General features: G+C 42.2%; 5 protein-coding genes across 13 annotated transcripts in view; 3 read left to right on the top strand and 2 right to left on the bottom strand.

Moving 5' to 3' along the window:
- The window catches only part of Sty (sprouty signaling antagonist), a 32,667-nt gene extending 25,782 nt beyond the window's left edge, over positions 1 to 6,885 (top strand). Inside the window, exon 3 of the mRNA XM_071698889.1 lies at positions 1,417 to 6,885. Coding sequence (XP_071554990.1) covers positions 1,417 to 3,311 — 1,895 coding nt within the window. The 3' untranslated portion in view covers positions 3,312 to 6,885. The remainder of the gene's footprint in view (positions 1 to 1,416) is intronic.
- A 4,523-nt stretch (positions 6,886 to 11,408) lies between these two features.
- Positions 11,409 to 13,074, bottom strand: LOC139768512 (TIP41-like protein). The gene is made up of 4 exons (XM_071698758.1): positions 12,707 to 13,074; positions 12,400 to 12,622; positions 12,163 to 12,321; positions 11,409 to 11,925 (listed from the first exon to the last, which is right to left on the bottom strand). The coding sequence occupies exons 1-4, from the start codon at positions 12,856 to 12,858 to the stop codon at positions 11,728 to 11,730; spliced, it is 732 nt and encodes a 243-aa protein (XP_071554859.1). The 5' UTR covers positions 12,859 to 13,074; the 3' UTR covers positions 11,409 to 11,727.
- A 1,138-nt stretch (positions 13,075 to 14,212) lies between these two features.
- Positions 14,213 to 16,448, top strand: Ttll12 (Tubulin tyrosine ligase-like 12). Of its 3 annotated transcripts, XM_071698741.1 has the most exons (3): positions 14,213 to 14,477; positions 14,553 to 15,313; positions 15,422 to 16,448. In XM_071698741.1, exons 2-3 carry the CDS (start codon positions 14,575 to 14,577, stop codon positions 16,423 to 16,425), a joined length of 1,743 nt encoding a protein of 580 aa, XP_071554842.1. In that variant the 5' UTR covers positions 14,213 to 14,477; positions 14,553 to 14,574; the 3' UTR covers positions 16,426 to 16,448. The 3 variants fall into 3 exon arrangements, with proteins under 3 accessions (XP_071554842.1, XP_071554841.1, XP_071554843.1); XM_071698740.1 differs by having other exon boundaries at positions 14,214 to 14,477; positions 14,553 to 16,448; XM_071698742.1 differs by lacking the exon at positions 14,213 to 14,477 and having other exon boundaries at positions 14,914 to 15,054; positions 15,156 to 16,448.
- An 833-nt stretch (positions 16,449 to 17,281) lies between these two features.
- Positions 17,282 to 21,632, top strand: LOC139768503 (uncharacterized). Its single transcript, XM_071698730.1, is given in 8 exon segments — positions 17,282 to 17,428; positions 17,569 to 17,924; positions 18,175 to 18,739; positions 18,878 to 19,839; positions 19,946 to 20,171; positions 20,298 to 20,894; positions 20,897 to 20,953; positions 20,955 to 21,632. Coding segments are annotated over 7 exon segments (2,625 nt in total). The 5' UTR covers positions 17,282 to 17,428; positions 17,569 to 17,829; the 3' UTR covers positions 21,078 to 21,632.
- Positions 21,633 to 22,193: 561 nt separating this feature from the next.
- Tara (SERTA domain-containing protein 2 taranis) overlaps positions 22,194 to 25,089 on the bottom strand; it is a 61,457-nt gene continuing 58,561 nt past the window's right edge. For all 7 annotated transcript variants that reach the window (XM_071698753.1, XM_071698757.1, XM_071698754.1 and 4 more), the window contains one exon: positions 22,194 to 25,089. This exon is cut by the window's right edge and continues 6,514 nt beyond it. The gene's annotated coding sequence lies outside the window, so the exon portion shown is untranslated.

Here is a 25,089-nt window from a genome sequence, read left to right as displayed (position 1 = left end):
TCGCCGCGAATCGAAGCGCACTGTATACCAGAGGAAACGACAAAGTGGAGCGACTGATAAAACGAAGCGCCGCGGAGGAAACTCGCAGAGAGCGTCCACGATTAATGATCTCGATATACGCACGATTCTCGGAACGTGGGTAATAATCGGACGCGCCTCGAAAGCTGAACGCGCTGGGAACTCGTTCGTGTGTTACGAGTTGGTCGCTGAATCTAATTCTGCGCCATTCCTCGACCATGCCGTCAATCGCCGTGGCTCACAGGTGAATGAGCGAACGACGTGTACACTCGCGTGTGTGTGCGTGCGCGTGCGCGTGCGCGCGGGTAATCGATGTAACAACACATGCAGGTTCGCGCGTAACTCGGGAGTGGCACTCGTAGAGGAGTACGTTCGAGGAGAACGTTTAAGAGTTTGTTCTCGGAAAGTAACGCCCGGCTCTTTCAGTCTCTATCACTCTTGGCCCTCAATTTCCTCATCTCTCAGCTCTCAATTCCGATCCTCGCTTTCTTCTTTTTTCTTTATCTGATTCTGAACTCTTCATTCTCACATTGTACAGTAGATGTCGCATATTTAATGTTCAGATACCGTAGAGCAAATTCTTTTTCATGCTACAGACGCAATCCCAACGCCGAAATGCGATAGGCATAACGCATAACGCCATTGGGACGTTTCGCTTTCCGCTTTCCATTTGCCGAGAGTATAAAAATGATAAGTTCCACGCGCACGGCTTTAGTCGAGGTAAAAGCGCGCTGTCGAGGACGCGATCGGTCGCGCTCGAACGAGACTCTCCCGGTTCTTCCACATTGTGGGCGCCGCGAGCCGCGAGTGGGTTGACGACCACCGAATCGAGAACTCTGCCGCGCGGCCCACTCGTACCGCGCTCTCGCCCACGTAGAAACGGAACCTCTTTTCGTGACCGCGTAGGTGCTGAGATCTGACACCTCGCTATACCCCGTCGTCATTGTCGTCATCGTCGCTCGGCCATTCCAATTTTTTCCATTTTCGAAAACTCAAATCAAGCCCCAGAACTCTCTCATTAGAATTCTCTCTGCACTTGGCAACTTCTCTCACCTGTGAATCTTGGTTTTCAATTCCAACACTGTTTCTCGTTGAAATATCTTGGAAAGATCCTCGACTATAAGATTATACCGCTTTTTTTTTTTTTTTTTTTTTTTTTTTTTTTTTAAAGAATATTCGCTATTGGAAAGTACTTGGAAACTTATTTAAAAAAGATATTTAATGTAAATAATATTAATAAACATTTAATGAAATAATTGCTTAGAAGAACTTTAGCATTTTAAGGATATCTATCGAAATGCGGTGCTAAGATAGGTAGATAGCTAAAATAGTTGGCTCATGTTCCGCACCTGATCTGATCGAGTATATAACACGACTTGTTGGTTGTGATGTTTTCAGGTGGGGATGAAGCGCGTGTCGCGAGGGCGAGAGGAAGCGGACGCGGAGCATTACCGAGCCCCATCCTCGCTAATGGAACGCCCTCGTCGAGAGTGTCACCACCTCGCGCGGGCTGGGCAGTGCGGATTACCGAGGCGACACTTACCCCAACGTCAAATCAGCGTCCATCGGTTCCAGATACACCGACGACGTCCGTCGAACGATGGGCTAGCGAGCGGACGGCACCAGTTTGGACGGGTCGTGCCGCAGCATCGTTGTCAGCAGCAGCAGCAGCAGCAGCAGCAGCAGCAGCAGCAACGGCAACAAACACACGAGGAGGATCATTCTCCGCAGCAGATCGAGGACCAGCTAGCACGGCTGGTATCCGCCTCGAGCATCGTCGAGTCGAGGAGAGGGAGGAGTTGGAGGCGACGAAGAAGGTGGAGCATTGGCAACGGCAATATTGTCAGGATCAACAGCAGCGGCGTCATTTCGAGACGCCAACGTCACAAAGTCCAGGAGCAGCAGGACGTTTAAAACTGAGCGATCGGCCGATGTCGCGTAACGATGCGATATCGCCGCTCACGCGGCTTCCCTCCTCGCGGGCAAACATTGCCGCAGGCGACGACTGCGTCAACGGCGCCAGCGAGGACGCGGACTCGCGTCTCGTCTCCACCGAGACGCGCGTGCACGATCACAACCGGCCGTTTCCGCCGCCGCGGTTGCCGCTCGTGCACGTGACGTCGACGTCGATGCCGTCCGTGCCGCCGCCGCCACCACCACCGCCACCTTCGGCGTCGCAATCGGTACCGGGGTCTCCGACGCCCCGCGTGGCACCGCTCACCATGCCTCTCACGCCGTTGTCGAGTTCCTTTCGGAGCAGGCCGTCCCTGCGTCGCCCGCAGAACGTAGAGATGTCACCGAGCGACGCCAATTCCAGAGGTCTGCTCTCGCCATCGTCCACAGACACGACGATAACGACGATTGCGACGTCGCCTAGGAGCCCGATCGGCGAGGTGAGCCTTGCCACGCCACGGCCGGACGGCGAGAGGACCATCAACGAGTACGTCGAGGCACCGTTCAATAACTCGCGCTGCAATCAGGAACGACGCCTCGATGTCGACAGCAAGACGGCCGCCGACTGTCCTAAAACCGAGAGGAGGCATCATCACCATCACCACCATCCTCATCATAGAAGTCACGAAGATGCCACGGTGGTGCCGACGCATCGAGCGCGCGGCCGCGCTAAGAATCAGAGTATACGCGGTTTCAGCGGCACGGCGACCGGTGCTTCTCCTGTCGCCACGTCGACGAACGCGGCAGCAACGAACGTCGTCACGAAGCAGCCGGTCTCCTTCACCAAGGAGCCGGCCAACACGCTTGGCACGAGGACCTACGATCCGGCTGGTCTGTCGATCATATGCGACTTTTGCGGTAGATGCCGATGCGAGTCGTGCCGGGAGCCGCCTCCGCTGCCCAGCAAGTGGCTCTGCGACAACACGTGCCTCTGTTCGGCAGAGACCGTTCTAGACTACGCGTCGTGCCTATGTTGCGTCAAGGGCCTCTTCTACCACTGCGTGGACGGCGGCAATGGCGGTAGCGTCGCCAGCACCATGGACGGCCAAGTTGCCGCGACGAGCTGCGCGGATGAACCGTGTTCCTGCACCGGTAACCGTACGGCGTCCAGGTGGGCCTGCCTAGGCGCCTTAGCGCTGGTGATGCCCTGCCTGTTGTGCTACTGGCCCCTCCGAGGTTGCGTAACCCTCTGCGAGGCGTGCTATGCGCGTCACGCTGCGCAGGGCTGCCGGTGCAATACAAACGCGATCGGTAGCAGGCATCACCCCATCACCAGCGACATCGGAGACTCGAGGGACCCGGAGAAGAGGCTGTTGGACCCAGTCACGCCGGAGCCTTGAGCGGAAAGGCCTATCTGTCTGGAAATGCCGTGTGTTTTCCACGTCTCAGTGACCGGAACAAGATGGAGAAATCCAGGAATATATAGGACCCCGCCCTGATGGACATATCGGACGTGTGTGAGGGAGGGGTCAGAGGGAGCAAAAGCGAATTGCATCAAGTACAAGAACTGCATTTAAGTCGAGAAGAACAATATCGGATTTTGACGAACCTGTACGTTTGTCGCTGCGAATGTCTTTATTTATTATTCTCCATGAAAAGTGCGTGCGTATGTGTGGTGCGAATGCTTGTGTGTTCACGCTTGGTACGTTTCTGCATGCATGCGCGCGCGCGAGAGAGAGAGAGAGAGAGAATGAGTGAGAGAAAGAAAGTAATGTACGAAAGGAGTCTGTGCCCGTATGTGTGTTTGTGCGTGTTTTTGCGTGCGCGAACGGTAGAGAGGAATAAAGTACGCGAGTAGAGCGTATCGTCCAGACATACCACTTACACATAGATAATTCTATACATAAATGAATTATACGCATTGTACTACGCGCCGAGTGAAATCGAACGAACGGTAATATATCGGGGTCTGGGGCAGGGGGGAGGGGGGAGGGATTACATACATCCACAGAGTAAAGAAAAAAAGCTAAAGTATATTATATATATATATATATATATATATATATATGTATATGTATATATATAGATAGATAGATAGAAATGTATATTGTATATTATGTTTGTATAAAGAACAAACTTTTCTACGGTTAATTTATTTGCGGCTGTAACGCTAAGCGTATGGTTTATGATAGAGCGAGAGACGATTGATAGAATGAAGGGAGCAGAGGGGACAGAGAAACGTAAGCAAATTGTACCAATGACGTATACGCATAGACCAATGTGGCCGCTGAGTCAAAGCCTGCTAGCATGGCGAAAGTTTTCTGACGGTAAAAGGGATGGGAAAAGAGAGGAAAGAGAGCAAGAGATAGAAACAGAGTTTTAAATTTTGATTTTTGTGTTACGACATGATTTATAAGTAATGGCGCTAAAAATGCGTTGCAAGGGAGCCAGTAAAATCAAGTTACATCAATGGCATGAGCAGGAAAGACTGGAGGGAGATATGCGAGGCGAAAAATAGCGGAGGCCCGCGCAGATCGTCGTGTTTTCCCATTTTGTTAATGTTTTCTCCAGTATTATCTAGTCCTATGCGAGTATCCTTTTTATCAGTTAGCGTTTGTCATTTAAAAACGGGCCATACAGCCATACGTATACGCGCGAAAATGGAGTCGCGAGAAAGAGGAAACCGCCCGCTATCCCCCCCCAGCTCTCAACTCCCATCCCAGTGATTTCGTTAGCTATAAATAGAAACTTGTGTTAAGATCGGTAACATCGCAGACAAACTCGCACTCGCTTTTCTCGCCGATCACGGCAAATAGTAAATCCATTTTTTCTCTTTATCTCTCTCTCTCTCTCTCTCTCTCTCTCTCTCTCTCTCTCTCTCTCTCTCTCTCTCTCTCTCTCTCTCTCTCTCTCTCTCTCTCTCTCTCTCTCTCTCTCTCTCTCTCTCTCTCTCTCTCTCTCTCTCTCTCTCTCTCCCCCTCTCTCTCTCTCGGGACATTGGGTGCAACTGGTGCATGATTTTAACATTAAAACCATTTTATTAAATTTTACGAGTTATTATGTTATTCACGCATATACGTGCATGTGTAGGAGTATGAAAAGTTTAACGAAAATTTTGTACTTCTACACGTATATCGAATCACTTGAATATAATACAGTTTTATGTTCTCGGCGGTTCTAAGTAATCAATCGCGTAATCAAGAGATAAAGAATTGACCTCGCAGGGACATGGCAATATGGTTATAATGTTAAACGCTGATATATGCACCAGGGCAATTATTCTTTATTAAAAATCACCCGCATCAATTTGTCGGAAGAAAATCACATACGGCGAGTGGTTTTCCCCTTGAGCGATATTCCTCGACGCGAATATCTTGGCGCGGATTGGAAGTCGATCGATCGGAGTGGGGTCGTACGACTCGGTTTTAGCATTTCAACGCAAGGCGTGGGCAAATGATTGTGTGTGAGCGAATGCTCGGATATAACTGGGTCGATTGCATGGGCAAAATAATCGCGTAAGAACGAAAACGAGCCGAGGAGCGATATCACTGCGGACAGGTATGCGGGAAGAGGTGTCACGATAATTCGAGCAATCTGTTGTTGAACGCGCTCGAGGAAAACGTGCTCGCATTGGAGTAAATTGAGCATTTTCTCTCTCTCTCTCTCTCTCTCTCTCTCTCTCTCTCTCTCTCTCTCTCTCTCTCTCTCTCTCTCTCTCTCTTTTTCTCTCTCGATGGCTCGCTCACCCTTCTTCCGCGAAGGGCGGGCATTGAGATCACGAGGATAAGAAAAGCATGATGGGACAGCACGAAAAGAGCGTTATGGCCTCAGCGCGAGAACGTCTAGACGGTGCGAAAAGGCGTAACGAGGTTTCTAATGAAAGATGAATGCGATATGACGGAGGAAAACACCGAACTGAGTAAATGTGAAGCGATGCGAGCCGAGTTAGCCTTGGTCCTTTCGCGATTCGCGAGTCTTGACGATCACGGTCCTCCCAACCGTTCTAAAAAGCATTTCTTCGTTTCAAGTGAGGAAATGAACAAATGGTTTTCCAGTCAAGCCACCGAACGACATCTGGTCTTCGGACGGATTTTTAGAATCTTTTAAATCACACACATCGGTCTTATCTGGTAGTTTAATTGGTGCCTCGTCTCTTTTCGATTTTTAATTCGATTTACTTCCGGATAGAATCAGAACCGAGATTCACGCATGCATCACAACGTACTCTATGACAATGTGTTCTACTTTATTTCGCATGCTTTTTCTTTTGGCGTCGATCACGTGGTCGGCGAGATTTTATCTCACTTGACTCGACTCGAATTGAAACCGCGAAACTGGACGTGGACGTTCGCCGAGGACAATGCGATTGCACACCGATCGACTAGCGAAGGCGCGAAAGGACACGAAGGCGTGAATGGAACGCGAGTGCGGGTGTTTATGTACGTGTGCATGTATGAGTATGCGTACGCGCGTGTTTATATGCGCGCACGCGGGTGTGTCTCGCTAAGCGAAGGAAAAGAAGTTTTTATTAATAGTAAGTCTATACGATCTGTATATGTCTTGTAAATATATATATACATACATACATATATATATATTATATATATATATATATATATATATATATATATATATATGTATATATAATGCATAGATATGTATATACTTGTGCATCTATATTCGGCATGTCGGGCAGAGAAATCTGCGAAGACGTGTTTAACCATCCCGCCAATTCGATTCTTTTACATTAAGCTCTTCATTTTCATTTTAAAGCACGCGATGTAATTGCATTTACAGAATGTAATTCCGATAAAGTACCGTTAGGTTTCAAGAAAAAATATAATTCGGTAAATGGATAGGTAAGGCGTAACAATTTTGAATCTGAAGAGTCTAGGTATATATTCTGTATTATAATGCTGTTCTTATTTAACTACATTTCCTTTCTGAATATATACATACGTGATGATCTAAAAACAGGCCATTCATTCTAACTTTTGACATCAAGTTGAGCTTTTGCTCAACGTTTTATTTCATTGCAAAACTTGGGCATACATCGTTCTTACGACAAGACATCTTGGGTGCGAGAACAGCCGCGATGGGATAGAAGAATAGGTCAATAGAGAGTAGACCGTTGGATATTCCGTTTCATTCCTTTTTTGTTGTCGATCGTGCATATCATAGACTTCAAGGAGTATGACTTGTCGTTGCCATCGTTGCCATCGCCAAGAAGCCGCGGCGAGAGTCTGCTTCTGCTCTGTTTGCTTTGCAGCCGATCGACAAGGCGATCATTACCAAGAGGTCCCAGATCGTCATCAGCGGGCAATTGGATACACCGTGGCGGGCGGCGAGGGAAGCGAACGGATGTAAGCCCGTTAGCCCGGCTGCGGCGCGATGCAGTTCAATGTAGTTCTGCTGTAACGTTCGTTGCTGCCACCGCCGCCGAGACTGTCGAGGAAGAAAATCGAGATAGAGTGGTATAGCTGTACGAAGGGTTAACGGCAGGATTGTGACACGTCTTGCGCCACATATGGACGTAATTAAAAAAAATAAAAGAAAGAAAGAAAAAGAAATTCCAAGTGCGTACGTAAATCAAGTACAAGATGCGACCCTCTGCGCGCACTTAGGGATACTTTAGTATTAACAAAATAATTGGTCGATTTTGTTTTAGCTAAGTCGGAACGGATACCTTTTTCGAATTTTAATTTTCAATGTTAACTTGGCGTGAAGGTAGAATGAACGCGAGACTTAACCGGAAGACAAAATCTCATTACGCTCTTGTTTTTTCACTGTTGATCATTGTCAGCGTTGTTTCTCCCAGAAATCGATATATTTGCGAGATAATGACGAAAGTAACGTCTTTATTCTGCAAGGAAGTATTATCTAACGATATTTCTCGACCGGTGATTCGCAGGTGCATGACTGCATGGTATATCCCGTGTTCGAAATTATCGACCAGAGATCTCGCTGGGCGACGACATCGTTAACGAAAGTCGAAAAACAGCCAGCCGGCCGTCCATCCGCGCGTTCGGAGTCTCTTTCTCTCGTTCGTGACCGATTTGTGACGCCGCGCGTTAATCGAGGGGGGAGAGAGAGAGAGAGAGAGAGAGAGAGAGAGAGAGAGAGAGAGAGAGAGAGAGAGAGAGAGAGAGAGAGAAGAGGAAGAAAGAGACAGATAGAGCGTAAGGGAGGAAGAGGACGGAAAGAGGTCCGGACACGCGTGACGAGCCGAAAATAAGAAGAGAGCAAAGTGGCCGGCTGGTCCAGTGGTGTCATGTGACCGGAAGTGGCATTCCTTCCTCGCCTCCTCCCGTCCCCTCCCACCACCGTCGTCTTCCACGAAGGCTCGAAGAGCCAGTACCAGGCCTCCCTTTTTCATCTCCCCTTCCTCCACACCTTGTCCTCTTCTTTCTCCCCTTCGTCGGCGTCCCTCGTCTCTCGTCCCTCGTCCCTCTCGTCGTGTTGTTACTTATCCCTTCCTCCACGCTCGAACGACGCAGCGACAACGGAAAATTGCCCTCTCTTAGCGACTTGTTAAGCATGTCAAAAGACATTGGGGCATCACGAGAAACGTCGACAATGGATTTCCGCATTTAAAGCGCGATGTCGAGATCTTGTGAAAATCATTCGGGCGGACCCTTTCTCCCTTTCCCCCTTTCTCACCCTTCTGAACGTGCACGACCCGCGTGACGAGGTCGGATAAACGTGGGAGTCCGGATTCTGGAGTTCGCTGCTTCGTCGCGCGATTGTCAATAAATCTGTTCTTTCCAATCGCTGTGTATATACACGTACATAGTACGATATGAAAAGAGAGATCTATATCGAAGACGGGAAGAGGGGGTGAGGGGGGAGCGGGGAAAAGCGAAAGAAAGGAATTGTAAAACAAATAGATTTTAACTTTCCACGAAAAAGTTTTGACTTTTATTATATTTGATCTACTTAACTTTGCCTTTTGCACTTTATGCGTTCGATATTTATTATATGAAATCATTATTCATCCGGACTCTTATATGTTGAAAAAAAGCGAGAAAAGATATTGTAAAAATTTAAGATATAGGAAACTTGGCTCGAAAGAACGATTTCGTCTCTGACGATATTAAGGTATTGTCTATGACTTGAAAACGACAGAATGAAGGAATGAACGTATAATCGTATATCACGTTTTCATCCTTCAGCTGCTAAATTGCAGGAAGACATCGATCTAGTTTCAAGGTATCGAAATAGGAACCTGCGAGGTGACATAACGTTTTCATTCTTTCGCTCTTCGTTCTTGCCCTCTAGGCAAAGTCAGTCGTCAAATAACATCGATGTTGAAATACCGAAATAATATCCGCGAATCGATACAAGATTTCGCTCCTCTTTTCGCTTTCGAATCGCCGCCGCCGCCGCCGCCGCGAACGAGTCGCATCAGGATCAGCCATTCTCATTTTTCGCGTCTCGCGTCGAAGCGAAAGCATCGCGGAGTAAGATCCCGCTTCCCTATGACGCCACGGTCGTTTCCGTACTTCCCGTCCCCGTTTCGCGATATCGAAGAGGGAGGACAGAAGGGAATCTGACGGAACCTCGTCAACCTCGTTACGTGTCGCCGTCGCCGTCGCCGTCGCCGTCGCCATCACCGATGTCGCGCACCTTGTTTCTGCTATTCAAAGGTCGCTACGTGCCACCGCGAGCACGCACCACTGTCACGGACAAAGACCTTCGACGAGTCCGGCTCTCCCGTCTCCGGCGCTCTTCGATGTCATCTACGGCGGCGACGGTGGCGGCGGTAGCACGTCGAGCGAGTGGACACGAGCCTAATTTTAGAGGCCCCGCTTTGCGTCCGTCTGACGCGAAGGGAGGAAGAAGGAGAAGAAGACGGAAAGGAGACCTTTTTCTCGGACGGATACAGTAGAGAACGGGAGAGTGAGAGAGAGAGAGAGACAAGAAACCCGCGTACGGTCGACGTCAGCGTGATGTTTTCGCGACGGAGCCGGCCGCGAGTATTCTATATTAAACTCTGGGCGCGGACGCGGGCAAAACTATTGCGAAACGGACGCCCTGATATTTTCGTTGCATCGCGCGAGTAACTGCTTCCGGCCGAGTGTTCTCTGTCTCTCGACCGGAGCACCGGAGCTCTCCCCCCCCCCCCTCTCTCTCTCTCTCTCTCTCCTCTCTCTCTCTCTCTCTCTCTCTCTCTCTCTCTCTCTCTTTTCATCGCTCGCTCTATGCTCTTCTATTCTCGCTACTACGTCTCGTCATCACTCCGTCTTTTTTCCTCTTCTCCTTTTTCTTTTTCCCCGTCTCTCTATCTTGTCTCGACCGTCCTCTTCTGGATCGACGGGCGCAGACGGCCGTGCTTCTTCAGCCGGCCGGAAACACCTACGCACCCGCTGGTAGCGTGTGAGAGTGCTATAAGGTGGGACGGAGGCAATAGGATAAGCCTACTCACGAGAGACTGCTGTCGTCGACGACCTCCTTGCTTCTTGCTCTTGTTGCGTTTCTTCCTCCTCCAGCCTCCTCCTCCTTTTCCTCCCCTCGTTCTCCTCTTCCTCACGCCGCCTCTCGCCCTCTCGCCCTATCGTCGACCCGTACGATAGAAGTTTTTTGCGGCCGCGAACCACCGTGGAAGACCGAAGACGGCCCAGCCCGAAAGTCGCGATCGGTCAATTCCTTCGGTCTCTTTTTTCCTTACTCCTTTTTCGTTTGACATTTATTTTCTACTTGATCGGTAGAGAAAAGGAGTGGACGCGATGGTGGAACACGGACTGAAGCCCTTCGAGCGGAATCTAATCCAAGAGACCAAGGCCCAGTCGCGCTTCCTTTGACATTCGTTCCTCAGGCCGATATCTTTCTCGTTCAGGATCAATCGAGCAATTCGTGTGAACGTGTGAACGTTTTTACCAAGTCTTAACAGAAAAATAACGCTAGAGACTTTCCGTCGATTTAAATTTGCAACAAGTGCAAGTTTCGATGTGCGAGATAGGTGCGATAAGCGTGCCCAAGGCCCAAGTCATACAAGGAACAATGGGCAGATCTTGACTTACCTTGACATTACCTAAGACCTAAGACATTATTTTTTCGACAAAGACAAGAAAATTTTCAGCTTCCAGAAAGAAAATCCGTCTACTTATTTTCAGGCTGAGATTCTGATGTATCGTAGATTTTAATAAAAAAAAGAAATAAGCAGAACATATGACTACATTTTAATGCATTTTATAAAATTAGATGATAAAAGTAATCACAATGTTCTGTTTCAATATTTAAATTGTATTATAAAATGATTTTTCTGTACTTTTATATTTCTTAAAATCTATTTTTAAATACCGGTATAAACTAGAGTTCTAATTTCATAACGCCCCGTTCTGCTGTCTCCGTTCTGTCTCTGTTGAAACGTGATTTTTCGTGCTCGAGGTCACTTGAAGGTCGTGTCAAAATTCATTGTATTCTTCTCATCGCTGATTGTGACGCCGCATGAGTAAGCATATAGGGCCATTCAAGAAACACATTGTTAAACAAGTTAATTCAGCAGTTTTGCTCAAGTTTTTATTAGTTTTTATTAAAAATCAAGTGAAAGAGAAAGATATGATACTAAAGTGACAAGGATGATTAAGATCAATTGTGATGAATTCTTAACATTAATTTCAGATAAAGAGACAATAAAACTTTCTTATATTGTTTTTCGATTCCGATCTTTAAAATCATATATATTCGCGAAATGTTCAAGCAAGAATTAATGATTTGAGTATAATGATAATAAATTTCGTATCATTTTTTTACATTTATCGCGCGCGCGCGCACGACGAAATTACATCGTACAACATCAAAATCCTGGCGCAAGCCTTAGGTGATGGAACTGTCTGCCGTATGTTCATCAGATTGTACTAATTTTTTTTCAGTCATAGTTTCATTTTGTGCAGTTGTATCTTCATGTAATTTAACTTCTTCTTTTTCAGGTACCATTAGTTTGTGGTATAGACTTCCAGTTAATGGCAAATGAGGTGCTATTGCGCTTGGTTCCAGGAAGAGTGCCGGCGAAACCTTACGGAGAAATAATATATTTTAACTCCCTATACTTAATCATCGATACAGAATTGTTCAAGACTTTAATTATTATCAATTCCAAGTCAACTAAATAGTCAGAATAATGACATGTGATATATTCATACATATTACAACTACTTTTAACATATTAAAGAAATAAATTTGACGATGCTTTTAATATCTTTGTTTGAAACTTGACAAGGAATATGGATGTCATCATGCTGTATTACTTACACGAATATCTTCAACTTTAGCTTCTCGTGACGTAAATTCACGTAATAAGTAATTTTTCCCAATTTCATGGTAAATACGTGTATCATTTATTCTTAGCATTACATTATCGATTCTAAGAAAATATCGCAATAGTATAAAAAAACTGCCAGGCATGACTCTCTATGGAAAAAAAGAATCAAGAGGTATGAAATGCAACTTTGCGGCACATTATTACAAGTATATTATGAGATAACTTACAATTTTGACTGAACTCACTGCAATGCCATTGTCATGAAGTTCATCTTCAAATAATGTTAAATCGTGATAAAACATAATCTTATCTCTCTGTTTTAATTTATCCATATCAATTCTCTCATTTGTTTCTTCGACTTTAAAGCCAGATATTGTACCAGTATAATTGGTAGTAAATGTCCAGTCAAAAGGCTTGATCTTTTCTTCTAGATATTCACTACTTTCTGATCTGTCGATATACATGTAAATAGAAAAAGTATATTTATAAAAGTATGTAAACTTATTAAGTTTAAAATAAGTATTTTGCACATACCTTGATTCCTTCCATGCTTCCGCACAAGCAAGCTGTACATTGATCTTTCCATTGGAAACATATCTTAGAGCATCCAAGGCATTAAATTGCAGCGATGCTCCATTCTGATGCGTGAGGGATAACACGTTATTGGGAAACACCATGTCTGGCATATGTGGCAATTCTAACGCATTACTATATCTACAAGAATAAGAGTTGCATTTCTGATATTATGATATTTTCAAGATAACGAATAACATACGCGCAAAATTGACAGGCATTTGCGTCGTTGGTACCGCAGCCATTCTCGCTCTTGGAACACTTTGAATGGAGTATGTGAGACTGGGTATACTTGATACGCCATGGAGGACAAACATGTTCCTCCTCGTTTACCGGTAGCCTTAAAATATCGATTCCACCGTGCACTTTTATAGCTGTCATTACCTAAAACTAAACAAGACTTGGTATATGAAGAGAACTTGAATTAATATAGGTTAGAGATAAAAATTAAACTCAACAATTAGATATCTATATTTAATATATCCTGGTTTTAATGCTTTCGTTTAATTATAGCATGAAAGTTAAATGTGTATATTAGACGTTGCAAATTAATTACTATTAGAACAAGCATTTATATTGCCTACTTATATAAAATACTACAAAAAATCAAAATTCAATTTTTTCGATAAATTAAATTAAATTTTTAAGAAACACTGATGTTCTGCTCATTATGCTGATTTATTTTCATTATATTTACATTATATCAGCCGATAGTTTTAGCAGGTCGTATATCTTCTTCGTGCGTTAGATAACTTAACCTCACTCAATTCGTATCACGAATGACACGAATCACGAACCAAAGAGAAGCCTGAGAGAGGCCATCCCAGGCCATCCTGGCCTGGCCCCCCGGCCGGCCTTTTTCATGGGACGTGGGACGTGAGACCGTCGAAACTCCCTAGAACAAATTGACCAATCACATTTAAACAATTCGGCCATTGACCAATGCAATTGGAATTCTTTCTCCGTACAAGAGGCCCGCTGTTCGCGTTTTCGCTGCACTTCTGAACCAGTGCAATAAGGCTGAGTTTCCACTGAGCGCGCGCGTCACGCGTCGCGTCATCCGTCACGACCAATCAAAACATCGTATTTTATTACATTATTTGTGACGGGATGTTCAGATTGGTTAACGACACATTACGCGACGCGTGACGCGCTCAGTGGAAACTCAGCCTAAAGGTGCAATTTCATGGACGCTAGAAACCAGCGGCAGCGTCAAGAAAATGTGCGTTACTTCTTTAGTAACTTACGATAATTCACTCGTTTACGCGAAGTAAATGATCATAAGTTACTACAAAATCCCGTTTACGCGAAGTAAATGATCATAAGTTACTACAAAATCCCGTTTACGCGAAGGAATTATCGTAAGTTACTACAGAAGTAATGCTCGTGTAAACGTAGTATATGTTGCACTAGTTCAGAAGTGCAGCGAAAACGAACAGACCTAAAAAAAGATCTCGCGAGGATTTCTGTTCTACATTTCTAGCATCGTGCATCGTGGGCACATGGCTTTGGAGAAGTTAACCTATTATGAATAAAAAATTGTCTTATCTTTGCAAATTTCATTGTTAATAGATTTATCGATTGCTGCGTAATATAGCATAAAAATTCTTCACTTATTGTGTACTGTTATTTGCAATAATGCCAACATTTATCTAATTTATATCAACGTTTTACATGAACTGGTTATTTTCTGTATTTTCAACATCTCGCATGTGTCAATTTCAAAAGACAGGTTCTTATATATATATATTTGACTTTGTTGTTCTTAATTAGAATAAGTAATAAATAAAATATTTATTTGTTTTAGGCCAGCTTATTTATTTTTCACAATGGATGGTGTTGACTTATTTAATGTGTTTCTTGCGACACATAAAGTGCAACTTCAGTCTTACGGTGTCCCACAATTATTTTGGAAAGTTTTATACAACAAGTTAAAAGATCAGATTTATGATGCTGGCCTTGTCTTTCAGTTGACAAAAGTAGAATATGAAAATGGAGAGAAGCATGTTACAGAACCAACATGGAAGCTAATAGTATCTACAGAGTGTGGCATTTCCGCACAAGATCCCAATAATATTTATCTTATTGATCATGCATGGACATACGACGTCAGTAATGTTCAACAGAATTTAATTCAAGTACCTGGCCTGCTTGATCGAATGTGCTTTCTCATGGGATTAAATACCGAGGTGGATGAGCAAGAGAAAATCAAGAATGTTACGGACGAAATGTGGCGTTACAATCAATCATATTCCGTCAACTATGGAGAGATAGAAGATAGAATGCCAGTATGGTATATTATGGATGAGGTTGGTTCAGCGATAAACCATAGCAACGAGCCAAATTTTAGAGCTGTCCCTTTTCTGCGTATGACAGAAGGTGTAATTTATACGCTTCTATTTCCTATAAGAGACGTTGCTGCAGGGGATGAAGTCACGAGAGATTTTGTAGAAGGTCAGACGAAGGATCCTAAAAAAAGACGTGCCCTATTGTTGCCTTGGGCCCATAGCACTTTTGAAGATGAAAGTTTTCAACAGAGCGAGCCAGATGCAGATTATTTTTTAGCAGGTCATAGTCCTGAAAGTTTGCCAGAGAACCTGGATGCAATCAAAACAGAGACTGGTAGAAAATTAAAGGTATTTTCACAATACATTTACGTGAATAATTATTTGACAGATCCGGCATTTGAAATCACCGACAACGAAGAAGAGGCGGACATCCTGTGGCTCGTATCTCACTACAAGACGTACAAAGAATTAAATGTTTCCTCGCCTCATGTTTTTATAAATCAATTTCCATATGAGAATGTCTTGACAACAAAGGATCTTTTATCGATTGTATGTAGAAGAAAAGCAACGAACAAATTGTACGATTCAGATACTCTCGAGACTTATCCAACATGGTTACCGACGACGTATAATCTAAGCATGGAATTGGCACAATTTGTCGCTTATTTTACGCAACGGGTAGACAAGAATTTGGATAATCATTGGATTTGCAAACCGTGGAACTTGGCGAGAGGCTTAGATACTCATATCACGAACAATCTCTATCACATTCTGCGACTGCCTTGCACAGGTCCGAAAATCGCGCAGAAGTACATCACGCGGCCAGTTTTGTACAACAGACCGGACATGAATCAAGTGAAATTCGATATGAGATACGTTGTGTTGCTCAAATCTGTAAAGCCGCTACGCGCGTACGCTTATGCAAATTTCTTTCTGCGTTTTGCAAATCAATCGTTTGCACTGAACAATTTTGATACGTATATGCAACATTTCACCGTGATGAATTATACCGAGGAGAATCCGCTGTTTCATATGAAATGCGCCGATTTCATTGTAGAATGGGAAAATCAGTATCCTGATTATCCTTGGAAGACTTGTGTCGAGCCGAAGGTTCTTTCCGTTTTACGACAGACTTTCGAAGCTGCAGTCGCGCAGCCGCCGCCAAAAGGAATAGCCGAGAGTCCGCAAAGCAGAGCCGTTTACGCCGCCGACTTGATGTTGGAGTGGAGAGACTGCGAAATGCAGCCCAAGCTGTTGGAAATAAATTTTACGCCCGATTGCCAGCGGGCGTGCGAATATTATCCGGACTTCTACAATGACATTTTTAAATGTTTGTTCTTGGATATCGACAATTCAGAAGTATTTCATGTATTGGATTCAGCCGGAGAATAATATCAGACTGTTTATATAATTTACTTGTAAAGTTGTAACTTATATATATTGTTCCTACTTTATACATATATCCATTATATACGTATATACATATACAGAGTGTTTCCCAGGGTAAAGAGCGCCCACTAATTACGTAACGCTATTCCTTATCAAAAATTCTGTCGAGAAGTTTTCAACTATTTTTTTTTCTTATAATACTCAATAAAGCAGTAATTATTAAGTAAAATATCAATCCAATCGGCACCGTTCTTTAACCGGGCGTACGCCAGTGAGCCGCGCGCCTGATGGGTGTTCGCTTACGCATCAGCTACCAGGCTAAAGAACTGCACTGATTGGATTGATTTTCCTCAATAATTACTGCTTTATTAAGCATTATATTATTATTATATTATTATTTTATTGTACATGTATATAACAATCACGTGTTTTGAATAATTTAGTTATATGTATAGTCAGCCAGCCAACAGAAACTTAATAGCAACAGTACATTTGATTAAGAAATACTTGAAATGTATTTTTGCTTTAGCAAGATACTGAGCAAGATATATCTATATATATGTTGCTATTAAGTTTCTGTTTGCTGGCTGGGTGACTATACATATATAATTAAATTATTCAAAACACGTGATTGTTTGCCTATTTAAATTAATTCATATTCATGAGTCATGAAAATATACATATATGTGATCATTGAGCTATTCATATTTCGGATTCATATTCATACCAATGAATTTGTATTTATTTCATAACATCACTTTCGATATTTACACAAATTTCTGATTTAGCATCAATTATATTTACATTAATGACTGAATTGCATTACGAAATTAATTACATTTGTAAATTATGTTTTCAGGCAGTTTGCAACTTTACGTTATCTTTTATTCATTAAAAATTAATTAGCATGAAGAAACCACGGATTTAATTGCAAGATTAGTGGAATATTCTGGAATATGTATAATTTTAAATTGAAGCGCCACGAATGGATTAGTTGATGGAAAACGTGAGTAGATTGGCGTAGCGATCGCGTGGTTTCTTTACAACCCTCTGCCTCTGGCGGCTGACGGCTGTGGAACAGGGCTGAATGCAGTGGGCGGGGGGCAGCAACCAGCAACCTAACCTCTCCATTATTGACTCCACTAGTCTACTACTCCACTACTCCACTTTCGTTAGTCTCGTTTCCCTGCGTATCCGAATCGCATCGCAGTCATCGCAGAGACTTGAGCTTTGAGCTGGAAATTCATTGGGAATTTTGGAAGGAGAGGAAGAAGAAGAAAAAGAATTGCAGAGACTTGGCAGAGACCTTCCACGAGAGAGAGAGAGAGAGAGAGAGAGAGAGAGAGTACACTTGACGACAAAACCTATATATTCTTCTACGTGCAATTAGGAACAATCGTCCGACACATGAGACTCGTTTGCGCCGCGTTAAATTGTAAATATTCGTCAGAAAGCGAGGATTCGTCGAATGTCACTTTTATCAATTTTCCCAACGATGACACGTAAGTGTTATGTCACAATATATTTTCTGATAGGTGAAGGAACATTTTCGCATTCATTCTTAATGCGATGCTTAGTTAGATAATTATTATTAGTTAGATAATTAAATTCATTTTCTTCACTTTATTGTTGGGCTCAAAGGCTATCTATTTATCTGTAGTTATCGCTAATATATAGTATAGCTAGGTATCTGTAATTATCTTTGACTTATGTCACTGGTTTGAATTTTGAATTTGACAATGATTTTTATAGAGCCAAAGTATGGGCGGAATGTTGCGGCAGATCGGATTTAGTCACAAAATCGAATGCGGAATTGCATTTGAATTATTACATTTGTTCTCACCACGTTGAAGATCGCTGTTACGTGAGCAAAACTGTTCCCATTGTTTTAAAAGAAGGTACTATTCCTACTTTATTTGGGACCGACTTGACTACCGATGGTGAAAACTTAATAAATATGTTTGATAAAGCACAGCCTCTCCAACAAGTAGGTGATGATGTGCCTCTAACGTATTGCGATATGAATGAAATTGAGATAGACGAGTATCATAATATCTCTGTTAGATTTGCCAATTTATGTCGAATCTGTGGCAAATCCATTCTGGATGGAATAAACATCTTTACAGCCGAGGGCATAGAGCTTAAATTAAAAGAGAGAATAAATTTGCATATGCCTATCACGATTGACATAGACGATTCATTGCCACAGAAAGTATGTACCGATTGCTGTAATAAATTGGAAATTGCACACTCACTAGTCGTTTCATGTCTAAGAACTGATATGCGTTTGAAACAGATTCTAAATATTGAGAGAGAGGTAAGTGTAGTAAGAGAATGTAAGTGTAATGTTATTCGACCGTAATTATAAAGGTTTTTAAAAGTTATATTTATTTATTTGTGAAAAATGTTTTCCAAGTACATTTGTTGTATAATCGATAAATGTTTTGTTTTGCAGCCGGAATACGAGAATAAGTACAATGCGTTGATTAACGAATGTTCATTAGAGATAGTTGAAGAAATGTATATGGATCTTGATACGCATCCTAATTCATTTACTATAAATAAGATAATAAACTCTGATTCAGAAACAAGTTTGAGAGGATTAGGAAATGGAGAATGTTCTGAAATACAGAATAATAATTTTCAGAGCATTGCGAGGAATGTTGTACCATTAGAACTCAGTACTTTAATCCAAACTAGTAGTAGAGGAGTTAATAGTGAAAGTAACGTAACTATCACGGAAGAGATTTCAAAAATTCAACAAGATAAGATCCAGAATGGAAGCCCTAGCGTTTTATGTCGGCAATGCCAAACTTTTTGTGAAACACAGAAAATATTTGAGAATCATAAAATATTTTGTGGTAAGGAACAAAATGTCTCTAAACGTGCAGATATGTCTAGAACTGCAGAAAATAAAAGGTCTGGCAGAGACAAGCAGATTAATCGCAAAGTAGAAAATTTCCAGACGTGCAACAAAAGATTCGATGGCAAACAAATTATCAATAATGTTGAAAGCTGTGAATCATTACATTGTACTGTTTGCAACCAAACATTCAAATGTCAGCTGGATTATGATAATCATAAATATCTTCATGGAAATCTTATTGAAGTTAATAAAAGATGCGGTCATTGTAAAAAAGAATATTGTAACAGAAAAGACTTGGTAATTCATATCATGGAATCGCACGAAGGACGATTATCATTTCAGTGCTCTGCATGCGATAAAACATACGAGAAATGGTCTAGTTTAGATATTCACGAAGCTACTCACAGAATAGATAAACCCTATCTTTGCGATCTGTGCGGAAAAAGCTTTAAGCATTCCAATAATTTAAGAGGGCATAAAAGAATTCATTTGGACGAATCTATAAAGAAAAGACACGTGTGTGAGATCTGTGGCAATGCATTTAGATCACGGTATAGTGTGTATATATATAGTTACAGAGGTTTATTCTCCAAATTATTTCAACTAAATTCATTAAAAAAGAATTGTATATTACTTGCGTATTTCTTGTTTGTATAGATTTCATTTGCGGGAACATATGAATCAACACAATGGCAACAGACCTTATTCTTGTGAACAGTGCGGAAAAGCATTTTATAGGAGGATTCAATTGCGACAACACAAATTATTGCATAGCTCTAATAGGCACACATGTCCGATTTGCGGTGCAACATTTAATCGTAAAGGAAATATGAACACACACGTGAAACGGCATAATAACGATAATGGAGGATACACATGCAGCGTAGGTATTTTGTAAAAACTTTACGTAAATTATTAAATTTCTTATCTTTATGTCATTGATATTAGCCATATTCTCGTTGAAAATTGATTGGGAACGTTAGGAAAGATCGTACGCTTTATATTATAGGTTTGCGCCTACAGATGTATATCCATGAGTGAATTGAAGATACATAGGAAAAAGCATACCGAGGAGGAAATAGTGGACAGTATTAAGAAGAAATGTACCGACAAGGAGATATGGCGTTGTAACATTTGTAGTAAGATATTCTCGAAACGCGCTATTTTGTTAAATCACGAGCGCGTACATGGAAACGATAAGTTTTATGAATGTGACGAATGTGGCAAGAAATTAGCAAGTAAAAGTTCGCTGATGTATCACAAGAAGTCGATGCATTTAAGAGAGAGGCCACACATGTGTCACTATTGCGGAGATTCGTTTGTTTCGAAAGAGGCACGGCTAATCCACGAAAGGATACATACCGGTGAACGTCCATACGTCTGCAAGGTATGCAACATGCGGTATAGATGTTCCAGTAATCTCAGCCAGCACATGAGGATCCACACGGGTCTGAAGCCACACAAGTGTCATTTTTGCAACAAAGATTTTACGCGCAAAGGCGCGCTAATCGTGCACGAGAGAATCCACACGGGTGTTAAGCCTTATCCTTGTGAGACCTGTGGTAAAAGTTTCTCACAGAAGAATGACATGTTAAAGCACGCTAAACGCGCAACGGCAGATCGATGCAGTGCCAGTGCAGCCGGTGTAACGAGATCTTTAAACGGGGAAAAAAATATGTTAAAGCATACTGTGGTGCACGAGCAAGATACCTTAGTAATTTCGAATATCAATTCATCGCATATTCTTCAAGTTTATGTCAATACTAGCGCTTCTTCGGAAATTAAATAATTTTCGTAGTATCCATGTGGTAATTATATACGATGAATCGAACATTAAAGTTTCGTACAAGAAGAGCAAATTAAAATCTATCTTTGTGCAATTATTATCGAAAAAAGTATATTATGAAAAAATTGTACTAGGAAAACGCTTTTCTATAGACGCAATACGTATTTGCTAAATTATTCTTCATTCTAATTATTCTTTCATCTCATATATTACAATTTTCCGATTAGTAAAAGTTTATATATGCAAAAAATTATCGAACTTCTATGACCGAATACTTGTGAGGATGGAGGCTTCAAGTTATCAGCGAAATGATGATATAGAGACATCTTAAGAATATAGATACAAATCAGATAAGACTTGTTATGCTGGTAAAACAATATTTCTGACTAGTTATATGCTATTCTTATTGTAATATCCATTGTTGAAAATGATGTGTCAGTATCCAGCAGCGAAACGAATCTATGTGTTTGCATGCGTCAGAAAGAGTCGATTGTAGACGTATCTTCGATATGTAACTATAATAAAGTATAAAGGAATCGTTACCTTTTTTAATCTGGATAGTGACTTCTTATTTAAAGTTCAACATCTAAAATTCGCATTTATACTTAAATTCAAATATAAACAATCTATTTTATTATCCTCTATATAACGAGACTGATTGTTGATAATCTCTAGATGTCCAACAAATTCTCCAAATGTCCGAAAAGCTGAACATGAAGCTCCATAAAGAAGATCATATGTAATTTAAGTGATTTGATAGAACCTGATGATAGTATCCCGCAGAAGATTGTACAAATTGAAGATTGCTAACAAATTGTATCGATGTCTATAATATGAGAAAATGAAGATCGCTTTGCAAATCATGTGTTGAATGTAGTAATGCTCGATCTAGCTTGGCGAGCAATCACCTGAAAGCGCTCGTTTATATATCTCGACAGCCTTTCCGCATTGCTGAAAAGTGAGGTGCAGTAAAAGTCATTGGGTATTTATTTAGAATACGAGCCTGAACGCGCGAATATAGATGAAATTATGTTCAATCGACGCGTTTTTGCACGAAATAAAAGAATCTGAAGAATCTATATTCGCGTTCAGGCCCGTATTCCAAATAAATACCAGTCATTGTTATTATATAGAATAATACTCTTTATTGTTTTTGATAGTTGTTGTTTTTCATATCGTGCGTTGCAGTTTCTTTTTACTCAACTTTTGTCATGCCATATCCAATTAACCAACTCCTTGTTTTACTGTCAGTTCTGCTGTTGCTGTTGCTAATATATTTTGGTAGAACAGTACGTGATACAACTCCACGATTTTGAAACAAAGAGAAACGAAGAAAATGGCGACACTCGCCCGATCACTCGCGAACACACGTGTGCCGTATTATTCGTCGACCGCATATAGGACTAGAGTAATTGCGATTTCTCTCCCGTGTAACATTCGTTGACCGATTATATATATATAATTTTTTTTCTCAATTCCTAAATGATCGAGGAGCACACGTGCTTTTGTGCGCAAGTAAAAACGTGGGCCCGATCGAGTCGCGTGAGTTTTCATCCTGCTGGCGACGACCGATGACCGGTGGTCTTTTCTCAAAGTTTGTCATACGCTCGTTGTAATTTACAATGTTTTTTCTCTTTTTTTTCTTTTCAGACGCAACGGCCTCACAATGCCACGCTCCTCCTACATTATGATCGAGTGATCGGCGCGTGGTCGGCGACGATACAGTTACGCATCTCTCGGAATATAATCTCCGACTCTGTTAAAACGCGCGTACCCGGCACGCGCGTTGCGAGCGCACGGCGTTAGGGTCGAATCAAGGCGAATGACTTGTAAAGAGTTTGTTCGCGGAAAAAGGCGAAATAATTTTCAGCCATGTCTCCACTCGATCGCTCGGTCAATCGCAGCGCAGACTCGTACTCGCTCGCAAACGGAAGCGAAAGCGAAGCACTAAAGGTGCTGTTGGGGCAGAAAGAACGCTTCCGAACTCTTGTCGTCCCGTCGCTAACGCACTTCCAGATAGCGCTTATTATGATCCGGATGATCCGAAAGTGCCGCTGTGCCGTGCGTTTGCTCGACGCGGCCGACGACACCGCCTCGACTCGCGACCGTCCCTTTTCTCTTTCTCTTTTATATCCCATATTACTCTCTCGTCTCTTCTTTAAATTAATTATCTCTGTATGTCTCCCCCCCCCTCTCTCTCTCTCTCTCTCTGTAACCATCGCTCTACTATTTACAATGTACACATAACGCTGTGCACCCTTCCTGCTCTAATTTCTTACGACGGCGCCGAATTACGCGCGCCCGATCACTTCCCAATCGACGGCTGCTCGCCATTGTCCCTTTCTCGCCTGAAACTTTTGCTCCGCGTTTACAACCTTCTCGGGACGAAGGAACCGAGTCGAGGGGAGAAATCGGTTCGCGCGATGACGGCTCAAGCTCTTGATGTAATACAAAGATAAATGATTCTCGATCATCATAATTAATTTACGCTGTAATATAAGCGTGATGTTGAAACAAATTACGAGTTTAATATAAATCGCGTTTACGCTAAGAAAAAAATATGACGTTTTTACCAAGTTATGCACAATCGATAAAAAACGCAACGATCTTTGATTATAAAGTTGATTCGAAAGGACTGCTCAGTGAACACGAGAAAAAGAATGAATTTCGACGAGTATTACTGAATGGTCGCGAGCCGTCATAAACGCGAATAAAAACGAATTTCGTCCGAATGTCGCCACGACGATGAGGAAGAATCAATCACGTGCTCGTCGTCGCCTCATATTATTTACCAAGATAAATATATACATATATATGCATATAATAATGATAATAATAGTAATAATAATAATAATAATCTTATACACATATACACGCACACGCACATGTACACGTATACGCATACATACATACATTATATATATATATATATATATATATATATATATATATATATATATATACACACTTTTCTTTAATATATAATATATATCTTATTTATATATATATATATTTTTTCTCAATATTAAACTTATTATATCCTCTTTTTCATTTCGCTTAAACATATCTTCGCGCTCGTGCTATTTATACTATTTACAAACGCCTTTATTCGGTATCTCGTTAAAAAAAAGGAAAAGATAGAAAAAGGAGAAAAGAGAAAAGAGAAAGGGAAGAACGGGAAGAAACGCGATAATCGTCAGAGTATCGTGTCGCACACCCCGCTGCCACTTGTATGCACGTCAGCGTGCCGAGAACTCCGCGTTGTCCGGCCTTGCTGTCGCGCTTAACAGTCGTAACTTTCTCCCTTCGGCGGTTTTTAGGCACTTGACGAAATACGCGTGCCCGATCGTGAGCTACGCGTCAGCGTGTGATCGCGCGAAAAAAAAAGAACAAAACTTGACGTCCTGCCGATGCCGGCAACGCTCGCACGTTCTCGCGCTTTCGCTTATGCGTGGGAGTTAAGGCGCTGGACTATTTCGCCAGGACGCCCGATAACGTTCATTTGAAAAACGTCTCAAAGATCTCGTGCGCCTTTCGGATGCCATCGTGACGTCTCTCGAACGTTTCTGACATTGAGAGAGAACTCGCAGGCAAAAGCAAATTTCAATATTTTCCCTAAGGAGGGATACTTGTTATTACAGATAATTTTGTAAACTGACTCAGAAATCGCGTGTAGTACCGATAGGAATATTATTCTTTTTTTCTTTTATATTTAGATTCTCTTCAATCTTCATCATCCGATCGTTATCCAACTGTTACGTGCGATTCTACGATTGCGAAACGCTGCTGGCGCGGAAGGCGTCATGCGGCGAATGCTTAATTTTTTAGAAATACTCTACAAACATTTGCGCCTTTCCTCGATTGAGATATATTAATATCGAATTACTTTACTCGACCTTTCTCGAAGCAGAGAAGGAAGGGTTCAATTTGTGAAAACGTATGCGATTTGAGACAGGCGCGAGTACGCTGTACGATTCTCCGCATCCGGTAGCTTCGCTCGCGGATTAACAACATC

Source organism: Temnothorax nylanderi, unplaced genomic scaffold, assembly GCF_030848795.1.
Source record: "Temnothorax nylanderi isolate EJ_2023f unplaced genomic scaffold, tnyl_v1.0 TNYL_tig0016_pilon, whole genome shotgun sequence".
Taxonomy (NCBI): domain Eukaryota; kingdom Metazoa; phylum Arthropoda; class Insecta; order Hymenoptera; family Formicidae; genus Temnothorax; species Temnothorax nylanderi.
Note: the sequence above shows the minus strand (reverse complement) of the source record. Positions and strands in the feature narration are given on the sequence as shown.